The following is a 20,222-nucleotide window of genomic DNA, read 5'->3' as shown; positions in this document are numbered from 1 at the left end:
CCTAGTTGTAGCGTGCGGGTTTTCTCTCTCTAGTTGTGGCTCACGGGCTCTGGAGCATGTGGGCTCTGTAGTTTGCGGCACGCAGGCTCTCTAGTTGAGGCGCATGACCTCAGTAGTTGTGGCTCATGGGCTTAGTTGCCCCGCAGCACGTGGGATCTTAGTTCCCTGACCAGGGATTGAACCCGAGTCCCCTGCACTGGAAGGAGGATTCTTTACCACTGGACCACCAGGGAAGTCCCGAAGCTATGTTAGCTTTAAACAGTAAGAGCAAGGTGGAGGTTAGCCACAGAGTGTTCCATAATAGAAATGGTATGGATTTATTTTATTTATTTGTTTGTTTGTAATAGATGAAGAAAGCACTGACGCTGTAGCTGAAGTCAGTCTGGTTATATTTGAGGAATGGAGTACAATGAGCCAATCGAGGGAGCTCTGAGTTACTTCTTGCTTATATGCTGTCACTAAACTGGAATAAATCATACTATCATTTTTTTTTTTAGCGTTTTCTCATCTTTCAATGTTCATTGAGAATGGGAGCTTTGGTTCCTACTCTATACTAAGGAGTATTAAGAGGTATTAATAGTCCAAATTAGTAAAGACATGTGCTGCTTAATTTTTGCTTTGTGGTTTTTTTTTTTTTTTTAGCCAGAAGGCAAAGGAAAGCGACTCCCTGAGGTATACTGCATGGTCAGTCGCCTAGGCTGCTTCAACCTTTTTTCAAAGGTGAGTGGAGAATGGGCCCTATAAAAAGTGGTGTCCTTTCTGAGCTCTGAGTAAGTTTTTGTTTCTCATGACTTCACTAGGCCATGTTAAGTGGCATAGACTTTAACATACTACTTTAGAAAGGGTTCCCCATTAGTAGATTAGAAGTATGGGTTTGAAGGCTTAAATTTAGACCTCTAATCCAGATGATGTTGCCCCATCATCCTCATTTTGGTTTGCTAAACCTCCCAGCTTAAAGCAAAACATTGCCTGAAGTTTATCTGGTCTCATGTCTTTCCCAGACACCAAACTGCAGGGTATTATTGTGTCACCTTCTTTGCCCCTGCCTTAGTGATATAAAAAGGGGCTTCTCTTCTAAAATTAAGTTGATTTATTTTAGTAACTTTTCTTGGAGATTTAAAGGTACCTCTAAAAGAAATGATGCCTTTAATGAACTTTTATTGGTTGCAGAAGCTTATCTGTCTTTAAATCTGTTGGTATTATTTTCAAATTTGTGTACCCAGTTTGGTAGTTCCTTCAATAGGATTCTTTTATGTTTTTGAACTGAGTCCCTATTTTAAAAAAAATTTCTTTTGTGTGTATGTAGATTCTGGATGAAGTAGAGAAGAGAAGAGAAATGTCTCCAGCTTTGGTTTACCCATTTATGCGAAGTGTCATGGAAGCTCCTTTCCCAGCTCCTGGACGCACCATCACAGTAAAGAGCTACCTCCCTGGGGCTGGAGATGGGGTAAGTTAGTTCATTTTGAAAAGGTTTGATAGCTGCCAAAAAGCAGGCCTTACACTCGTAGGCCTTACCTGATAGAAACCTTAGAGGATAGTTTTCTCTTTTTCATAAACTGCACAGAATATGTTTTGGTCACAAAAGCACTGGAGAAACATCCAGTTGATCTGTGAGATAGTTGATCCTAGACCCAGGAACCAGAGGTTTTCTACCATTCGTAGATTGAGCCCCTGCATAATGTCTATTTCAGTGTGATAAATGAAGATTATGCATACTATTGTCCAGTGGGATGAAAGATTTCACCAGAAATTTACAGCCCAAAAATAAGGTATTAAGTCCTGGCATTAGTGTAGGCAGCTTCACAAACTCTTTGTAGCAGACCCTCTCTCTTGAATTTAACCTGTAAAAGAATGACAGGATCCATTAATATTATCATTAGGGATTGTTTTCCCACCTCAGCTCCTCTGATTGAAATTTTGCATTTCAGTCAATTGAACTGTGCCGACCACTGGACTCACGATTGGAACATGTTGATTTTGAATGTCTCTTTAAGTGCCTGAGTGTGTGCCATCTCATTCGGGTCTGTGCCTCTCTCCTTTTGGAGCGGAGGATAATCTTTGTTGCCAACAGCCTAAGGTGAGAAATAAGTAAAATATGTCACTTCAGACTGTTGTTTTACTTGTTCTTACTATTTTAAAATTTGGGCATGTTAGAAAACACTTAGGTAGGATCTCAATTACCTAATGCTATAGTGACATGGATAATCCAAAAGCTATTTGCATTCGGCTATAACGGTGACTTTGGGGGGTTGCAATTAATTTACCTTCAAAATGTGTTTTGTTTAAACTGTTGTTAAAAATTGGTATTGCTTTTCTAAGTACACACTAGCTTTTAGCAATATAAATTGTGGGAAACAGCTAGATTGAGATTAAAGATATTCAGTAAATTAAGTTAAAATTTAAATAAAATGTTAAAATTTAATGAGTAATCACAGAATTATTAATCTATGATCACTAACTGGCATCACTTTGTAATTCTGTAACGTAATATCTGAAATGCCCTCCATTGTTCTTTATATGACACCATTTGCTTTCTCCTCTGGCTAGCACCCTGTCAAAATGTGGCCATGCTGTGGTTGCCACACTGTATCCATTCACCTGGCAGCATACCTACATCCCAGTCCTGCCAGCATCTATGATTGACATTGTGTGCTCACCTACTCCATTCCTTATTGGAATCCTGTCTTGCTCCTTACCACAGCTCCAGGACCTACCCATTGAAGAGGTGAGATGGGAGAAATAGTACCTGTGGAAAAGACTGGGGCACTGGCAAATGAAAACAAGTAATCTTTAACAGTGGTGGATATGTCATTAATTAATAATAATATATAATTATGATTGTTAATACATTATGCTGTCATATTTTTGTATCTGTTTATGAAAGTGAGAAAAATTCTATAGTACACATGAATCTGAAGTTGTATCTTATTTGCAGCATTGAACCATGGGCTACTTCTTGTGTTATTCTGAATAGGTCTTTTTTTTAAAAAAAAATCTTTATTGGAGTATAATTGCTTTACAATGGTGTGTTAGTTTCTGCTTTATAACAAAGTGAATCAGCTATACATATGCATATGTTCCCATATCTCTTCCCTCTTGCGTCTCCCTCCCTCCCACCCTCCCTATCCCACCCCTCTAGGTGGTCACAAAGCACCGAGCTGATCTCCCTGTGCTATGCGGCTGCTTCCCACTAGCTATCTATTTCACATTTGGTAGTGTATATATGTCCATCATGCCACTCTCTCACTTCATCCCAACTTCCCCTTCCCCCTCGCCATGTCCTCAAGTCCATGCTCTACATCTGCGTCTTTATTCCTCTCCTGCCCCTAGGTTCTTCATAACCATTTTTTCTTTAGATTCCATATATATGTGTTAGCATATGGTATTTGTTTTTCTCTTTCTGACTTACTTCATTTTGTATGACAGACTCTAGGTCCATCCACCTCACTACAAATAACTCAATTTTGTTTCTTTTTATGGCTGAGTAATATTCCATTGTATATATGTGCCACATCTTCTTTATCCATTCATCTGTTGATGGACACTTAGGTCGCTTCCATGTCCTGGGTATTGTAAATAGAGCTGCAGTGAACATTGTGTACATGACTCTTTTTGAATTATGGTTTTCTCAGAGTATATGCCCAGTAGTGGGATTGCTAGGTCGTATGGTAGTTCTATTTGTAGTTTTTTAAGGAACCTCCATGCTATTCTCCATAGTGGCTGTATCAATTTACATTCCCACCAGCAGTGCAAGAGTGTTCCCTTTTCTCCACACCCTCTCCAGCATTTACTGTTTGTAGATTTTTGATGATGGCCATTCTGACTAGTGTGAGGTGATACCTCATTGTAGTTTTGATTTGCATTTCTCTAATGATTAAAGATGTTGAGCATCCTTTCATGTGTTTGTTGGCAATCTGTATATCTTCTTTGGAGAAATGTCTATTTAGGTCTTCTGCCCATTTTTGGATTGGGTTGTTTGTTTTTTTGATATTGAGCTCCATGAGCTGCTTGTAAATTTTGGAGATTAATCCTTTGTCAGTTGCTTCATTTGCAAATATTTTCTCCCATTCTGAGGGTTGTCTTTTGGTCTTGTTTATGGTTTCCTTTGCTGTGCAAAAGCTTTTAAGTTTCATTAGGTCCCATTTGTTTATTTTTGTTTTTATTTCCATTACTCTAGGAGGTGGGTCAAAAAGGATCTTGCTGTGATTTATGTCATAGAGCGTTCTGCCTGTTTTCCTCTAAGAGTTTTATAGTGTCTGGCCTTACATTTAGGTCTTTAATCCATTTTCAGTTTATTTTTGTGTATGGTATTAGGGAGTGTTCTAATTTCATTCTTTTACATGTAGCTGTCCAGTTTTCCCAGGACCACTTATTGAAGAGGCTGTCTTTTCTCCATTGTATAGAAGAATAGGTCTTTTTAAAAAAATCATACACAGAAACTACTCTGGGTTAATTTAAAAAATTGTTTCAGGGCTTCCCTGGTGGCGCAGTGGTTGAGAATCCGCCTGCTGATGCAGGGGACACGGGTTCGTGCCCCGCTCCGGGAAGATCCCACATGCTGCAGAGCGGCTGGGCCCGTGAGCCATGGCCGCTGAGCCTGCGCGTCCGGAGCCTGTGCTCCGCAACGGGAAAGGCCACAACAGTGAGAGGCCCACATACCACAAAAAAAAAAAAAATTGTTTCAGATATGAAACACATACAGATAAATACCCAAACAAAATGTATAGCTCAGTTAATTATCACATAGTGAATGCTTATGTAACCAACACTGGAATAGAATACAAATATTATGGCAATGGAAACAGAAGTCCCCATCATGCCTTTTTAATTTAATTTTTTTATTATTATTTAAAAAATTTTTTGGCCGTGCCACATGTCATGTGGGATCTTAGTTCCCCCACCAGGGATCAAACCTGCACCTCCAGCATTCGAAGCTCGGAGTCTTAACCACTGGACCACCAGGGAAGTCCCCCATCATGCTTTCTTCTAATCACTGTTCCCTTCCCCACCCCTTGCAAAAGATAACCATTATCTTGACTTCCATGGTGCTCATTTTCTTGTTTTGTTTATAGTTTAACATCCTAGACATGTATACCTAAACAATATAATTCAGTTTTGCCTGGTTTTAAGCTTGAAATAAATGAACTCATACAGTATTTTTTTTTCTTTCTTTCTTTCTTTTCTTTTTTCAGTCTGGCTTCTTTGGAGCAACATTATATCTTTTTTTTTTTTTTTTTTGGCTGTGTTGGATCTTCGTTGCTGCGCGTGGGCTTTCTCTAGTTGTGGCGAGTGGGGCTACTTTTTGTTGTGTTGTGCGGGCTTCTCATTGCGGTGGCTTCTCTTGTTGTGGAGCACGGGCTCTAGGCAAGTGGGCTTCAGTAGTTGTGGCACGTGGGCTCAGTAGTTGTGGCTTGTGAGCTCTAGAGCGCAGGCTTAGTAGTTGTGGGACATGGGCTTAGTTGCTCCGTGGCATGTGGGATCTTCCCTGACCAGGCCTCGAACCTGTGTCCCCTGCATTGACAGGCGGATTCTTAACCACTGTGCCACTGGGGAAGTCCCCAACATTATGTCTTTAAGATTCATCCGTGTTGATGGGTTTAACAACCGTAGTTTGATTATTCTGATTGTGTGTAGTATTCCACTGTGTGAATATACCACAATTTTCTTATCCATTCTACAGTTGATTGACATCTGAGTTGTTTCCAGTTTGGAGTTATTATTAATAATGCTGCTATGAATATTTTTGTTCATGACCCTTGGTACATATGTGCCTGCAGTTTTATGGACATATACTTGGAAATGGAATTGCTGGGTCATAGAATAAACATACCTTCAACTTTAGTAGGTAAAATCAAGCTTTTCTAAAGTAGCTGTGCCAAGTTAAACTTCCACCAGTACTGTATGAGAGTTCCTGGTGCTCCACATCCTTGTCATCCCTTGTTGTCGTCAGTTTGTGTAATTTAGCCTATCTGATGGGTATGTACTTGTACTCTCATTGTGGTTTAACTGGCATTCCTTGATTATGGTTGAGGGTGAGCATCTTTCTATGTTTATTGGCCATTTGAATGTCACCTTTTGTAAAATTCATAGGCTATATTCTTATACTGAATTGTTTACCCTCACTGATTTGTAAGAAGCCTTTTTATAGCTTCTTACAAGAAGCCTCTTTATAGCTTCTTTTATAGCTCTGGATACGAGCCCCTTTGTAGCTTGCCTTTTCATTCTCCAAAATGGCGTTTTTTAAATACAGAGATGATTTTAATTTTAATGTGGTCAGAATTATCAAATTTTTTTTATGGTTAGTGTTTTTTTTTTTTTTTTTTTTTTTGTGTGTGTGTGTGTGTGTGTGTGTGTGTGTGTGTGTGTGTGAACTGCTTAAGTTTTTCTTTATATTAACTTGATGGACATAGCCTCCTATATTATCTCTTGGAAGCTTTATTATTATGCCTTTAATTTTTGTTTCTGAAGTCGAGTGCTTGATTTTTTTTTTTTTTTATATAATAGGAGGTAGGGGGAATTCCCTGTCAGTCCAGTGGTTAGGACTCCCTGCTTTCACTGCTGAGGGCGTGGGTTCAATCCCTGGTCAGGAAACTAAGATCCTGTAAGCCACACAGTGTGGCCAAAAAAAAAAGGAGGTAGGGGTGGTTTCATATTTTTCATATGGATAGCCAACTATCCCAGTACCACTTATTGAAATAGCTCTTCTTCCTTATTACACTGATGGGTTAACCTTTTTTTCTCCCCCAGTTTTATTGAGATATGATTGACATATAACATTGTATTAGTTTGAGATGTACAGCATAATGATATTATATGATATATGCATATATTTCAAAATAATTACACAGTAAGTTTAGTTAATATCCATCACCTCACATAGTTAGAAAATTTTTTTTCTTGTTATGAGAACTTTTAAGATAGACTGTTAGCAACTTTCAAATATACACTGTAGTATTATTAACTGTAGTCACCATGCTGTACATTACATATCCAGAACTTATTTATCTTATAACTGGAAATTTTTTCCTTTTGACCCCTTTCACCATTTTATCCATCCCCCACCCCCCACCTCTGGCAACCACCAATCTGTTCTCTGTATCTGTGAATTCAGTTGTTTTAGATTCCACATGTAAGTGGTATCTGTCTTTCTCTGCCTGACTTATTTCACTTAGCATCCATGTTGTCACCAGTGGCAGGATTTCCTTCTTTTTGTGGCTGAATAATATTCCATTGTGTGTTTTTTTTTGTGTGTGTGTGTATGTGTGTATGTATACACACGTACCACATCTTTATCTAGTCATCTGTTGATGGACATTTAGGTTGTTTCCATTGTCATGTCTGTTGTAAGTAATGCTGCAGTGAACATGGGGGTGCATCTATTTCTTCAAAATAGTGATATTTCCTTTGGTTACGTGCCCAGAAGTGGGATTGCTGAATTGGTTCTATTTTTAACTTTTTGATGAACCTTCTTACTGTTTCCATAGTGGCTGAACCAATTTACATTCCCAAAAAGAGTGCACAATAGTTCCCTTTTCTCCACATTCTTGCCAGTATTTGTTATCTTTTGTCTTTTGTTGCTAGCCATTCTAACAGGTGATGATATCTCACTGTGGTTTTGATTTGCATTTCCCTGATGTGGAATACCTTTTCATGTGTTTGTTAGTCATTTGTATGTCTTCTTTGGAATAATGTCTATTCAGTTCCTCTGCCTATTATTTATTTATTTATTTATTTATTTATTTATTTATTTTATTTTATTTTTTTGTGGTACATGGGCCTCTCACTGTTGTGGCCTCTCCCGTTGCAGAGCACAGGCTCCAGACGCACAGGCTCAGTGGTCATGGCTCATGGGCCCAGCTGCTCCACGGCATGTGGGATCTTCCCGGACCGGGGCACAAACCCATGTCCACTGCATCGGCAGGCGGATTCTCAACCACTGTGCCACCAGGGAAGCCCCCTCTGCCTATTTTTTAATTGGATTGTTTGGGAGTTTTTTGCTGTTGAGTTGTATGAGTTCTTTATATAGTTTGGGTAGTAACCCCTTATCCAATATATGATTTGCAAATGTTTTCTCCCATTCTTTATGTTTCCTTTATATTTTATTGATGGTTTCCTTTGCTGTGCAGAAGCTTTTTAGTTTGATATAATCGCACTTGCTTATTTTTGCTTTTGTTGCCTTTGCTTTTGGTGTCAAATCCAAAAAATCATTGCCAAGACCAATGTAAAGATGTTACCCCCTGTGTTTTCTTCTAGGAGTTTTACGAGTTCAGGTCTTATGTTTAAGTTATTAATCCATTTAGAGTTGATTTTTGTGTATGTTGTAAGATAGGGATCCAATTCTATTTTTTGGCATACAGCTATCTAATTTTCCCAACACCATTTATTGAAGAGATTGTCCTTTCCCCATTTTGTATTCTTGGCTCCTTTGTCAACAGTTAATTGACTGGGACTTCCCTGGTGGTCCAGTGGTGAAGACTGTGCGCTCCCAATGCAGAGGGCCCAGGTTTGACCCCTGTCAGGGAACTAGATCCCTCGTGCCTCAACTAAAGATCCCATGTGATGCAACTAAGACCCAGTGCAGCCAAATAGATAAATTTTTTTTAAAAAATTAATTTAAAAAAAGTTGATTGACTATGTGTGGGGTTTATTTATGGACCCTGTATTCTGTTCCATTGAGCCATGTGTCTGTTTTATGCCAGTACCATACTGTTTTGATTACTATAGCTTTGTAATATAGTTTGAAATCAGGACGTATGATGGTCTCTACCTTTATTCTTCTTTCTCAAGATCACTTTGGCTATTTGGAGTCTTTTGTAGTTCCATGGAAATTTTACAATTGTTTGTTCTCTTTCTGTGAAAATTGTCATTGGAATTTTGATAGGGATTGCATTGACTCTGTAGATTGCTTTGGGTAATTTAGACATTTTAACAATATTAATTCTTCCAGACCATGAGCATGAAATATCTTTCCATTTATTTGTGTATTGTTCAGTTTCTCTCATCAGTGTCTTATAGTTTTCAGCACAGATGTCTTTTACCTCCTTGTTTAAATTTATTCCTAGGTATTTTATTCTTTTTGGTGCAGTTGAAAATGGGGTTGTTTTCTTAATTTATTTTTCAGACACTTCATTGTTAGTGTATAGAAACACTTCTGATTTTTGTATTAACCTATTTTTTAACTTGTTATAATGGAAAATTTTAAACATATGTAAAAGTAAACAAGAGAGTAAAATAAATCCAATCACCCTCCGTAAATACTTACAAAGTTTTGACCAATCATACTTCTACCTCTCTCCCATAATATTTTGAAGTATATCCTGACATAATTTCATAATTCTAAATATTGCCATATGAATTTCTATAAGGTCATTTTTAACATAATCACAATACCATTATCACACCTAAAAAATTTAATAACAGTTCCTCAATATCAGAAAAATTCAGTATTCAGCTCTCTAATTATTTCATAAATTTTTAATAGTTTGAATTAAGTTCCATATAAAGTCCATGTAGTACATTTGGTTGGTGTGGGTTTTTTAGTCTCTTTTAATCTCTAGGTGTGCTGCCATCATTTTTTTTTTTTTTTTTTTTTTTTGTGGTACGTGGGCCTCTCACTGTTGTGGCCTCTCCTGTTGTGGAGCACAGGCTCCAGACTCACAGGCTCAGCGGCCATGGCTCATGGGCCCAGCCGCTCCACGGCATGTGGGATCCTCCCAAAAGGGGGCACGAACCCGCGTCCCCTGCATTGGCAGGCAGATTCTCAACCAGTGCGCCACCAGAGAAGCCCTCGTTTTTTTTTAACTTGAAATTCTTTTTACTTGTGTTGATGAGTTAACTTTTAAATGGGCTAAAACTTTAAGTTGATGTATAATAATATTGAATCACTTTATACACCTGAAACTAATATAATATTTAAGTCAATTATACTTCAATTTTTAGAAAAGAAAGAAAACAAAACAAACAAATAAAGCTTTAAGTTTATTTAAAAGTATTCCCATTTGCATGAAAGAATCAAAACACTCTTCCTGATCTAGCAGTGTCTAATGTATTTCTCTGTGAATGTCTCTGGTTTAACTTGTTGTCTGGCTCCTTTATTCCATAGGTGCTGATAGTTGATCTCTGTGCAGACAAGTTCTTACAGGAGGTGAGTGACAAAGGAGGTGATTACATAATGTTTGGGTATAATTGGCCAGAAAATATTTGAAAGTACTTAGAGAAGGTGACTCAGGCAAGACTTATAGTTCCTACACATACTTGACTTGACACTGCAGCCAATCATACAAGATTGACCTGAAAAATTTGATTTGGGTTCATAGCTGACTGTCCCAATTTAGGGAAGGAGGAAACAGATTAAATGTCATTCTCAAAAGAGGTAACCCTCCCTTCAAGTCTTATGGGTTGATGTATAGGTCTCTAATTTAATTAAATTTAACAAGCATTCAGCACCAATTATTTCTAGATATTCTGTTAGCCAGTCAGAAACTAAAGATGAGTAAGATACTCAGTTTGATCCCTCAGGATCAAACTCATAGTTCAAAGGGGAGGGGAGAGGGAGCAGACATAGCCATAAAGTTTTAGAAATGGTGTAATAGAAACTTATACAAGATACAGTAGGGGCAGAAAGGAAGTGGTCACTTATTCTGGATAGTGAAGTGGAGAGGAGAGTTAGTAAAGCTTTAGAGCAGCCCTCTGTATGTAACCTGTATGTAGCTTTGTGAGCACTGAGCGCAGGGTGAAAAGAATGTTTCCCAAGACTGTCTTTTTTCAGAATCAGTCAGCTCATCACATGTGAAGCACCATTTATTTGGGGATGATCTCTGTAATATAGCGTAAGACTTGGAGATTAGAAACATTTTGTGGGAAAGTGCCAGAAAATTTTATAAGGCATATTATTTATTTTTCTTAAATGTAATGAAGATGTGTATGCCATAAGTTTTGTGGATTCTGCTCAATGTAGGGAAGGAAGCTTGAGACTGACTCTTCAGCCAAAATATATACAAAGCCACCTGTGGAACTTGAGGGACTTAAATAGGGCATGTTTGAGACTGTCTTTCTCAAAGCTCATGAAAATCTCAATTTCTTCTCTTAAGGTATCTGATGAGGATGAAATTCTACCACCTAAACTCCAAGCTGCCCTGATACAAATTTTGGAAGAACGAAATGAAATTTTGGCTCAGGAGCAGAATTTTTTACAAGGTATGAGACAAGTGGTCTGAGGATTGAAGGTCAAGGCAGTAAATATCAAATGCCCAGCACCCTGCCAAAGCATATGCAATAGTAGTATGAGACTGCCTGTGCCTTCATAAGCTTATAGTCAGCTTTCTTGCTCACCCACAGATGTGCCAAGTCCCCTTCTATTTCAGGACTTTTGCACTTGCTCAGTTCCATGTATGGAATGCTATTCCCCTAGATATCCACATGGCTCCTGCTCTTTGTTCTTGCAGGCCCATGCTCAAATGTCACTTTCTTAGTGAGGCCTTTTCTGACGGTCCTGTTTAAAATTGTTCCTGTTCCTTAGCACGTCCTATCCTGCTCCCTGACCTTATTTTTCTCCATGGCTTTCATCACCATCTGATGTGCTAAAATGTAAGTTCCATGAGAGCAGTGACCATCTATTTGTTTTGTATTTCCAGTACTTTAAACAGCATTCAGTAAATAGGTATTCAGGGGCTTCCCTGGTGGCATGGTGGTTGAGAGTCCGCCTGCCAATGCAGGGGACATGGGTTTGTGCCCCAGTCCGGGAAGATCCCACGTGCCGCGGAGCGGCTGGGCCTGTGAACCATGGCCACTGGGCCTGCGCGTCCAGAGCCTGTGCTCCACAACGGGAGAGGCCACAGCAGTGAGAGGCCTGCGTACCACAAAAAAAAAAAAAAAAAAAAAAAAAGGTATTCAATAAGTATTTGTTGAATAAAAAGGATGAATAATATTTTCTGGGTGGCTTACTCTGTGCCAGGCATTGTTTTAAGCACTTATTTCATCCTTGTAATATCTTTATGAAGCAGGTGTTATGATTTAATCCCCATTCTACAGATGAGAACACTAAGGCTGTTTACCAATGGGGAACATTAGAGAAGGGGCAGGTTTAGAGGAGTAACTAAAAGTTCAGTTATTTTAATATTAAGTTTGAGATACTTATTGGACATCCAATACCTGGCAGACTTTCAGCTAGAGATATCAAATAGGCATTTATATACATGAATTTGAGATTCAGAGGAAAGATTTGGGCTAGAGACATACACTTAAAAGTTGCTATTTTAAAGCTGTGGGACCAGATGAGATAGCCCAATAGAGTAAGTATAGAGAGAAAATTTAAAAGATTTAAGGATTGAGCCCTGGTTGGGAATGATGTGCTTAGATTTCCAACTTTTGGTAGTTGGAAAGAGAAGGATCCAGCAAAGGAGACTAAAAGGAGCAGCTAGTGAAGTAGGTGAAAAACCAGGAGTATGTGATATTGTAGAAACTGAGTGAAGAAAGTATTCCATGAAGGAAAGAGGAAACAGGTTTTTTGGTTTTTATTTTTGTTTTAATTTTTATTGGAGTATAGTTGCTTTATAATATTATGTTAGTTTGTACAGTAGAGCAAAGTGACTCAGCTATATGTATACATATAGCCCCTCTTTTTTGGATTTCCTTCTCATTTCTGTCACCACAGAGCACTGAGTAGTTTCCTGTGCTATACAGTAGGTTCTCATCAGTTATCTATTTTATACATGGTATCAATAGTGTATATATGTCAACCCCAATCTCCCTAACCCTAAAAGAAATAAAAAACAAGCTATAAACTAGATGAAGGCATTTTCAACAAATATAACTAACAAAGGAATAGTATCTAGAATTTAGTTTTTAAAATTCCTACAATTTAAAAGTAAAATGATGAACAACCCAAGAGGAAAATGGGGGAAAGATATGAACAGTCATTTCATAGAGGAGGAAACATGAAAGGCCAATAAATATATGAAAAGATACACAACCCCATCAAAATCAGGGAAATGTAAATTAAAACCACAGTGAGATACCATTTTATACCCACCATATTGGCAAAAATTTAAAAGTCTGACAGTATCCCATGTTGATGAGAATGTGTAAATTACTTCAGCCCCTTTGGAAAACAATTTGGCATCATCTAGTAACATTAAAGGTGTACATATCCTGCAACCCAACAATTCCATTTTAGATATATACACAGAGAAACTCTTGCACATGACAACTAGGAAATAAGTACAATAATTTATATAGTGGTATTGTATGTGAGAGCAAAAACTGAAACAACCTAAATGTCCACTAACAGGAGAATATAGCATTAAAAAAAAAAAGAAGCTTAAAACACACATTTCAAAGATCTGGCATGCCACAACTAAGACCCAGCACAGCCAAATAAATATTTTTTAAAAACCACGTTGAATTAAACAGTAAGTTGCAGAAGAATATAATGTTTTATATAATGTTCAAAGACATACAAAACCTAACAATATGTTGTTGGTGTTGGATGTGTATGGTAAGACTGTAATGTAAAGCAAATGATATACACAAAATTACAAATAATGGTCACCCTCTATTGCAAAGTAGGGGAAGAACACCACTGAGAGGGCACCACACAGGAAACTTCAGAGATACACGTGATGTTCTATTCTAAGCTTTGTGGTGGGCACTTGTGTGGTCATCTCACTGCTGATCTTATGAAATATTCATACATGTTACAAGAATCTATAAAGTTATTCATTAAAACAGAAACAAAGAATGGAAGATAAGTTATAGAAAAACATAATTTTTTAAAGAAAGGGAATTAGGTGTAAGAAAGTAGGTACAACAGGTATAAACAACTCTTCCAAGAAAGTTTTGCTGCGAACTGGAGGAGAGATGGGACAGTAACTGGAGGTGATGGGAGAGTGGGGCAAAAGTGTTAATGATAAAGCAGTGATGGATTCTCAGCTGCAGAAAGAAAGAGGTGAGAAGGAAGTCTGTTGAACAAAATATAACAAAAATCTAGATTAGAATAAAAATGTAGGGACTTCCCTGGTGGTCCAGTGGTTAAGATTCTGCTTTCCATTTCAGGGGACATGGGTTAGATCCCTGATTGGGGAACTAAAATCCCACATACTATGGGGCAACTAAGCCCACGTGCCAGAACTAGAGAAAAGCCCACGTGCTGCAGCTAAGACCTGATGCAGCCAAATAATAAAAATGAAATTTTAAAAAAAGAATAAAAATGTAATGTTGGAAGAGAGCTCAGAAATTGCCTAATCAGCCACCTCATTATACAGATATGGAAAGAGAGGCCATGAGAGGTAAAGCAAGTTGCCCACTATTATTAAGCTGCTTCATGGTAGAAGTCTGATTAAACCTGGGTCCCAGATTCCCAGTCAGCCCATGGGAGAGAGTAAGAGACATTGTGAGGAAAAGAATACTATTTTGATATGGGAGGAAAAGGAGGAGTCTAAGTTGAACCTGAGGTTTGAGCCTGGAACCTGGAAGACAACACATTGTGCCATATTATAGTGGTTAAGAATCATTTGACTTGGGAGTCCTGCAGCTTCTTCACGGTACTGGATGAGGTGACCCTGGAGAATGTCTTTGATTTGAGCCTCAGTTTCCTCAGCTGTAAAAGCGAAATAATAGACTTACCTCACTGGATTATTTTAAAATTTGTAAAAGCACTCAATACATTATTATTTATTATGGAATAATCATGATGCAATATGAAATGAGAAAGTTGAGAGAGAAACTGATTTGGTGGAGAAATAGAATGAATTTGGTTTTTGGCATGTATTGTTTATTTGATTTGTAGTCTACCAATTTCCCAAAAGGACCTGAGATGGTGACATTTTTTTTTTTTTGGCTGTGCCATGCAGCTTGCAACATCTTATTTCCCTGACCAGGGATCAAACCCATGCCCTCAGCAGTGAGAGCACAGAGTCCTAACCACTGGACCTCCAGGGAATTCCCTAGATGGTGACTTTTAGACAATGGAATGTAAGTGCTAATGGGACAGCCAAATGATGATCACCTATAGGTAGCCTGAAAATGTAGAAAGTGAATTTTGGTGAAATATCAGGACTGGAGATTTGAGGTTGAGAATTACTGACAAAGAAAGGAAGCTCTCTCTATATATACCAGTTAGCTCTTTAAGGAAAGGAATGTTGAAGAGAAGGGGTTCAAAGACCATGACTAGGAAGAAGAAGAGGCAAGAGCAAAACAAATGTTTGGTCATAAAGGCAGGAGAGGAATCAGGAAATCAGGAGAGCATAAAGCTGTGGGAGACAAGAGGAATGAGGAGGAGGTCAGCACAAATGCAGCATAGAGTTTAAAGGAGGATAAAAATAAAAAAGGAGATTAAATTTGGCTGGTTCTCACTGGTTGCCTTTGAAAGAGCCATTACAGTGAAATCACAGATGTGCAGACTGCAGTATGCATGGGAAGAAAAGGAAGGTAAGGATATAAGCCATTTGCCTTTTTTCAGGTCATGAAGAGTACAAGAAAGCTGTCCTTTAATCTATGATCCCCTAGGCGTCACTTTTATAACTGGAGCCAGTGTCCCTATAAACACAAAACTTAGGGGATTTTTCCCCCCTTCTTTCTTTTTTCATTCATTTTGCAGAAGATGTGACACTCAACTCTCTGGTGTCTGAAGCATTTGTCAGGTTTTTTGTTGAACTGGTGGGACATTATTCTTTGAGCATGACTGTCACTGAGCATGGGGTGCGTGTATTCCAAAGGGAGCCATTCCGTAAATCCCACACCTCCCGAAGTGTACGCCACTTCCTGGATCTCTTCATGGAAACTCAGATGTTTGCAGGATTCATCCAAGACCGAGAGCTTCGGAAAAGTGGGGTGAAAGGTCAGTTTCATCATAAAGTTCTCCCTCTGTATTTAGTGAGTACTTGAAAGATTTGAAAATAATATAAACAAAAAATAGCGTAAAGCTACAAGGGCTCACTATGAGTTGTTTATTATGGGAAACATTTATTTTGTGATATTGTTTTAGCTACGGAAGTACATTGGTAGTGAGTACAGAGTTTTATTCAATTGATTTTCAGTATTGAATGTATGGCAGTTTCATCAACATGAGTTTTTCTTGTAGGTTTGTTTGAGGTCCGGGCCCTCCAGTATTTGGAAACAATTCCCGAGTCTGAACCCAGTGGAGTGAATAGAATTTTGCGGAGTCTTGGTAAGTTGCTGTGTTTTCCTGTTAGATAAATATAGTTTAAAAAAAAAAACAAAAAACTTTTGTGGTAAGCATGCGTCATCACAAAAGCTTTATAATCACATCAACAATATAACCTCAAGGAGGGTGACCAGAAAGCATCACCCTGTTTCCAACGTGTTTTGGAGAAAGATAAAACTCTTTCTCAGAGGTTAGGATTCTCCATCAGAGTTGTCCATGGGGCTGTTTTTCTCAGATGAAGCTCCCTCATGATATAAGAATTTTGCATATCATGATTATTCATCTTTTCTAGGCCACATCCCTGGAAGAATATTATTAAAATCTGCACCATTTCCCAGAAAAATAAACTTGGAGCATGCAAACAAATTATGCATATAATTTTAGGGTGTTAATGGACCCCCTTGAAGCCCATCCATACACTCCAGGTTAAAAATACCTGGTTCAGGGCTTCCCTGGTGGCGCAGTGGTTGAGGGTCCGCCTGCCGATGCAGGAGACACGAGTTTGTGCCCCGGTCTGGAAGGATCCCACATGCCGCAGAGCGGCTGGGCCCGTGAGCCACGGCCACTGGGCCTGCGCTTCCGGAGCCTGTGCTTCGCAAAGGGAGAGGCCGCAGCAGTGAGAGGCCCGCGTACCGCAAAAAAAAAAAACAAAAAAAAAAACCTGGTTCAGAGGGCATCTGAGGCAAAAGAGGATCCCGCAAGTCTCTAATTTTACTCTTCATAAGGAAACACAGTTGTTTATGATTTTTCAATTATAGTTAACTTTTAATTATCCAGTATGATGTAGGAGAACAGTGGTGTGGTAGCCCCAAACAATGAAGAACCTGTATTCTATGGTATTTATATTGATCTTTGAAATATATGCCCCCCCCAATTAAAATTAGCCCCTAACTAGCTGAGAGACCATGGACAAATTATGCCGAGGGCTGTTATTTCATCTTTATACCATGGTGTTAGATTAGATCAGTGGTTCTCAGCTCTGATTACAATATTATAATCTCTGGGGAACTTAAATGAAAATCCAGGGAATTTCCTGGCTGTCCAGTGGTTAGGACTTCACGCTTCCAATGCAGGGGCACGGGTTCAATCCCTGGTCAGGGAACTAAGGTCCTGCAAGCTGTGTGGTGCAGCAAGAAAAAGAAAAAACAAAAAGAAAATCCGCCCCACACCCCACACCAGGCTCCACGAAATCTCTGGGGAGCAGGACAGCTGATTTTAACCTACAGTCAGTTTTGAAAACCATGAGATTAGATGATGTCTCAGTTCTCTTCTACCTCTACAATTAGAAATGTGGGGATTTTGTGTGTGTGTGTTTGGTTTGGTTTGGGGTTTTTTTGGTGGTTAAACACATCAACTGATAGCTTGAGATGACAGCTTACTTCTGGGCTGTTCTGAATGACTAGGTTTAATCCCTTGCCTCAAATAATGTATAATAAATAAAAATGAACTAATGAGAGTTCACTCTACTTTTTTTCCTTTAGGAAGTAAAATGAAATTTCTGCAGAAGAAATGAAATCTTTGATTGACAGCCTCCATCCTAAATAGAACAGAAAGTGACAAAAAAACTATTTTTCCAAGAGTCAAGATGCCCTGAAGTATTCTACAAAATCTTGAAAGTTGAAAGGTTACAGAGCGGGCCAGGTTCTCGAAGGAGGATTCTCCTGTTGCTGCTGTAGTAATCACTGGAGAATTGTTGGGAGTAGTCTGGAACCAATGCTCCCTTTACTCTGCCTCCAAATTTTTTTAAAGTGGCCTTTCTTTTTGATTCCTGAGCTCATTCTTTGTGTTTTGAACTTAGTCTATGAAGGCACTTGTCTTTTACAAGAAAGAGGTGGTGTTGCATTTTAAAAACAGCTCAAATATAAGCACAATGAGAAAAGTGCTGCATTTAAGGTACTACGGAGGCATGATAGAAGTAGAGGACTAGCCCTTCACACATAATTCTCATCACTGAAATACCATGGTAGCTTTAAACCTATGAGCTGTTTGAGCTAAGGACTATACTCATTTTTTTTTTTTTTTGGTCTAATGCTCTGTCTAGGGGAATCTCACTTACGTGGAAGCCCTATGTATTATCACTGTTATTGAGTATCTTATAAAAATAGACATTTTATAGCTCCTCCTCCACATCATGTGGCACTCGGGTAGCTTGTCCCACGCACGTCAACATTAAACTTTGGGGAATTATAGCTAATGGGGGACTTCCCTGGCAGTCCAGTGGTTAAGACTCCACGCTTCCACTGCAGGGGGCACGGGTTTGATCCCTGCTCCGAGAACTAAGATTCCCCCATGCAGATTCCACATGCCGCGTGGCATGGCCAAAAACAAGAAAAGAAAAAAATATATACCTAACAGGAAAATGTCCTTTAAGGGCATGAGAACTACCTTCTTTTTTAGTGTCCACCATGTGCCATGAATGGTACATGTATGTATGTCATCTTGTTTAGTCTTTAAATCAACTTTATGAGATATTTGCCTCTGTATTTTACTAATGAGGAAAATGGAATTCAGAGAGTTTAAATAACTTTAAACTGAAGCCAGGACTATTAGTTTATGAACACATAGAAAGTTGGTTATTCCTACAGATGGAAATTTGAACTCTGGGACTATAGCTATTGAAAAAGCTTTTTTTTTTGTTTTTGTTTTTTAAGTTGAAGTGTACCAGAGTCAACTTGCAGCTCTGAGAATAAGGGACTTCAAACTATAGGTGTCTAGATGAGACTTTTTTTGGTTCCTCTAGAAATGTTGGACTTTTTGCTCTAGTTAAATTGGACTGAGAATATGGACATTTCCTGGGCACACACCACATAATCACTCCAACCCTTAATATCTAAAGTAGTAGTAGTGGTATGAAAGAGGAATTTGTCAGCATTGGTGTAACTCTAATTGATAAATGTTACAGCAAGTGTCAGTTTGTTTTCTTCAACTCCTGCTGATGGCTTTAACTGGCATAAAAAATATTTATTCAAACTTAAAGCATTATAAGTTGTGTTATGATACAACTTATTAACTTGTGCAGTATTGTCATTACAACCCATTCAGGTGTGCATGAATGGATCTGAAGCAGACACCATTTAAGACGGGTGCTGTATAATACAATTCCTATAGATGTGGGTCCAGAAAATAGAACTAAGCCTATGTTTAAAAAAAAAGTTTATTAAGCAGCTTACCTCAGTGGGGCTTTTACCAGACATTTCCCCATTTGGTCTCCTCTGACACTCCCACCCTGAGGGAACAATTAGTAACTGGGAATTGAGTGTTTATAAAATGGGGGTATAAGGTGTTACTGTGGTGGATCCCAGACATCCCTCTGTGAGGAGACCTTTTCTTCAGGGATGGGAGTCTTATCCCTGCGATCTGAAGCTGCTTCCTTTTCTTCAGTCTGTTTTATTTTTTATTTGTAAAGTATTACAAATTCTGGACACATTTGTAAAATAATCGCTGAAAATTTGTATAAAATGTTTACAGATCTTTTAATGAATAAACAAACACAAAAAATTCCATGGATCTCCTGGAGAATTTGAAATAAAATTGCTTAAGCTGTAGAGATATTTTACTTCACTTAAATCTGTAGCTAACACATTTATCTAATGGTAGGTAGGTAAAAGATAATCGATCCAAGACTAACCAAGCTTAATTACCATGGCCAACATTTCCAGGCTTTTGGCAAAGTCGGGGTCTAGATTTGCACGGGGCACGGTATATTGTCCGACTACCTGATTTGGTCTTTCCCTGCTTAGTCAAAAGGAACTGGAAGCCAGGGACCAGAGACTGGGCACCAGCAGTAGCAGGAGTGGTCGGAGGCAATGAGAAACTATTCTATTACCGGAAGTTCTAAAGGCAAAATGATTGGATTTTATACACGCCCTGAAGGCGAAATCACAGTCTTTTTAAAAAATGGGATTAGCAGGCAGTTATCTCGCCCCGGGGGGCGAGATCAGGTTCGTTTTGTTACGCAGAGTCTAAAGCATCGCAATTTTAACTGGAGACTAGCGCCCACTTCCAGAATCTGTGAAAGAACTGCACTTAGTGCAAAGACCCTCGGGGCGTCGAGGACGAA

The 20,222-nt window shown here is 38.7% G+C and overlaps 1 protein-coding gene across 3 annotated transcripts in view; it reads left to right on the top strand.

The window, feature by feature from the left end:
• Positions 1-19,663, top strand: part of DENND2C (DENN domain containing 2C) — a 101,728-nt gene extending 82,065 nt beyond the window's left edge. For 2 of the 3 annotated variants that reach the window (XM_067042422.1, XM_059037031.2), the window contains exons 11-19: positions 643-720; positions 1,307-1,447; positions 1,929-2,077; positions 2,548-2,725; positions 10,103-10,144; positions 11,091-11,196; positions 15,596-15,835; positions 16,079-16,165; positions 17,644-19,663. In XM_067042422.1, the coding sequence (XP_066898523.1) occupies positions 643-720; positions 1,307-1,447; positions 1,929-2,077; positions 2,548-2,725; positions 10,103-10,144; positions 11,091-11,196; positions 15,596-15,835; positions 16,079-16,165; positions 17,644-17,675 (1,053 nt within the window). In that variant the 3' untranslated portion in view covers positions 17,676-19,663. The remainder of the gene's footprint in view (positions 1-642; positions 721-1,306; positions 1,448-1,928; positions 2,078-2,547; positions 2,726-10,102; positions 10,145-11,090; positions 11,197-15,595; positions 15,836-16,078; positions 16,166-17,643) is intronic. The other variant, XM_059037039.2, reaches the window with a different exon arrangement.
• The last annotated feature ends 559 nt before the right edge of the window (positions 19,664-20,222 follow it).

The sequence above is a fragment of the Kogia breviceps genome, chromosome 1 (assembly GCF_026419965.1).
Source record: "Kogia breviceps isolate mKogBre1 chromosome 1, mKogBre1 haplotype 1, whole genome shotgun sequence".
NCBI classification, from domain to species: Eukaryota; Metazoa; Chordata; class Mammalia; order Artiodactyla; family Physeteridae; genus Kogia; species Kogia breviceps.
The sequence above is the reverse complement of the archived record's forward strand: the minus strand, read 5'-3'. Positions and strand labels throughout refer to the sequence as shown.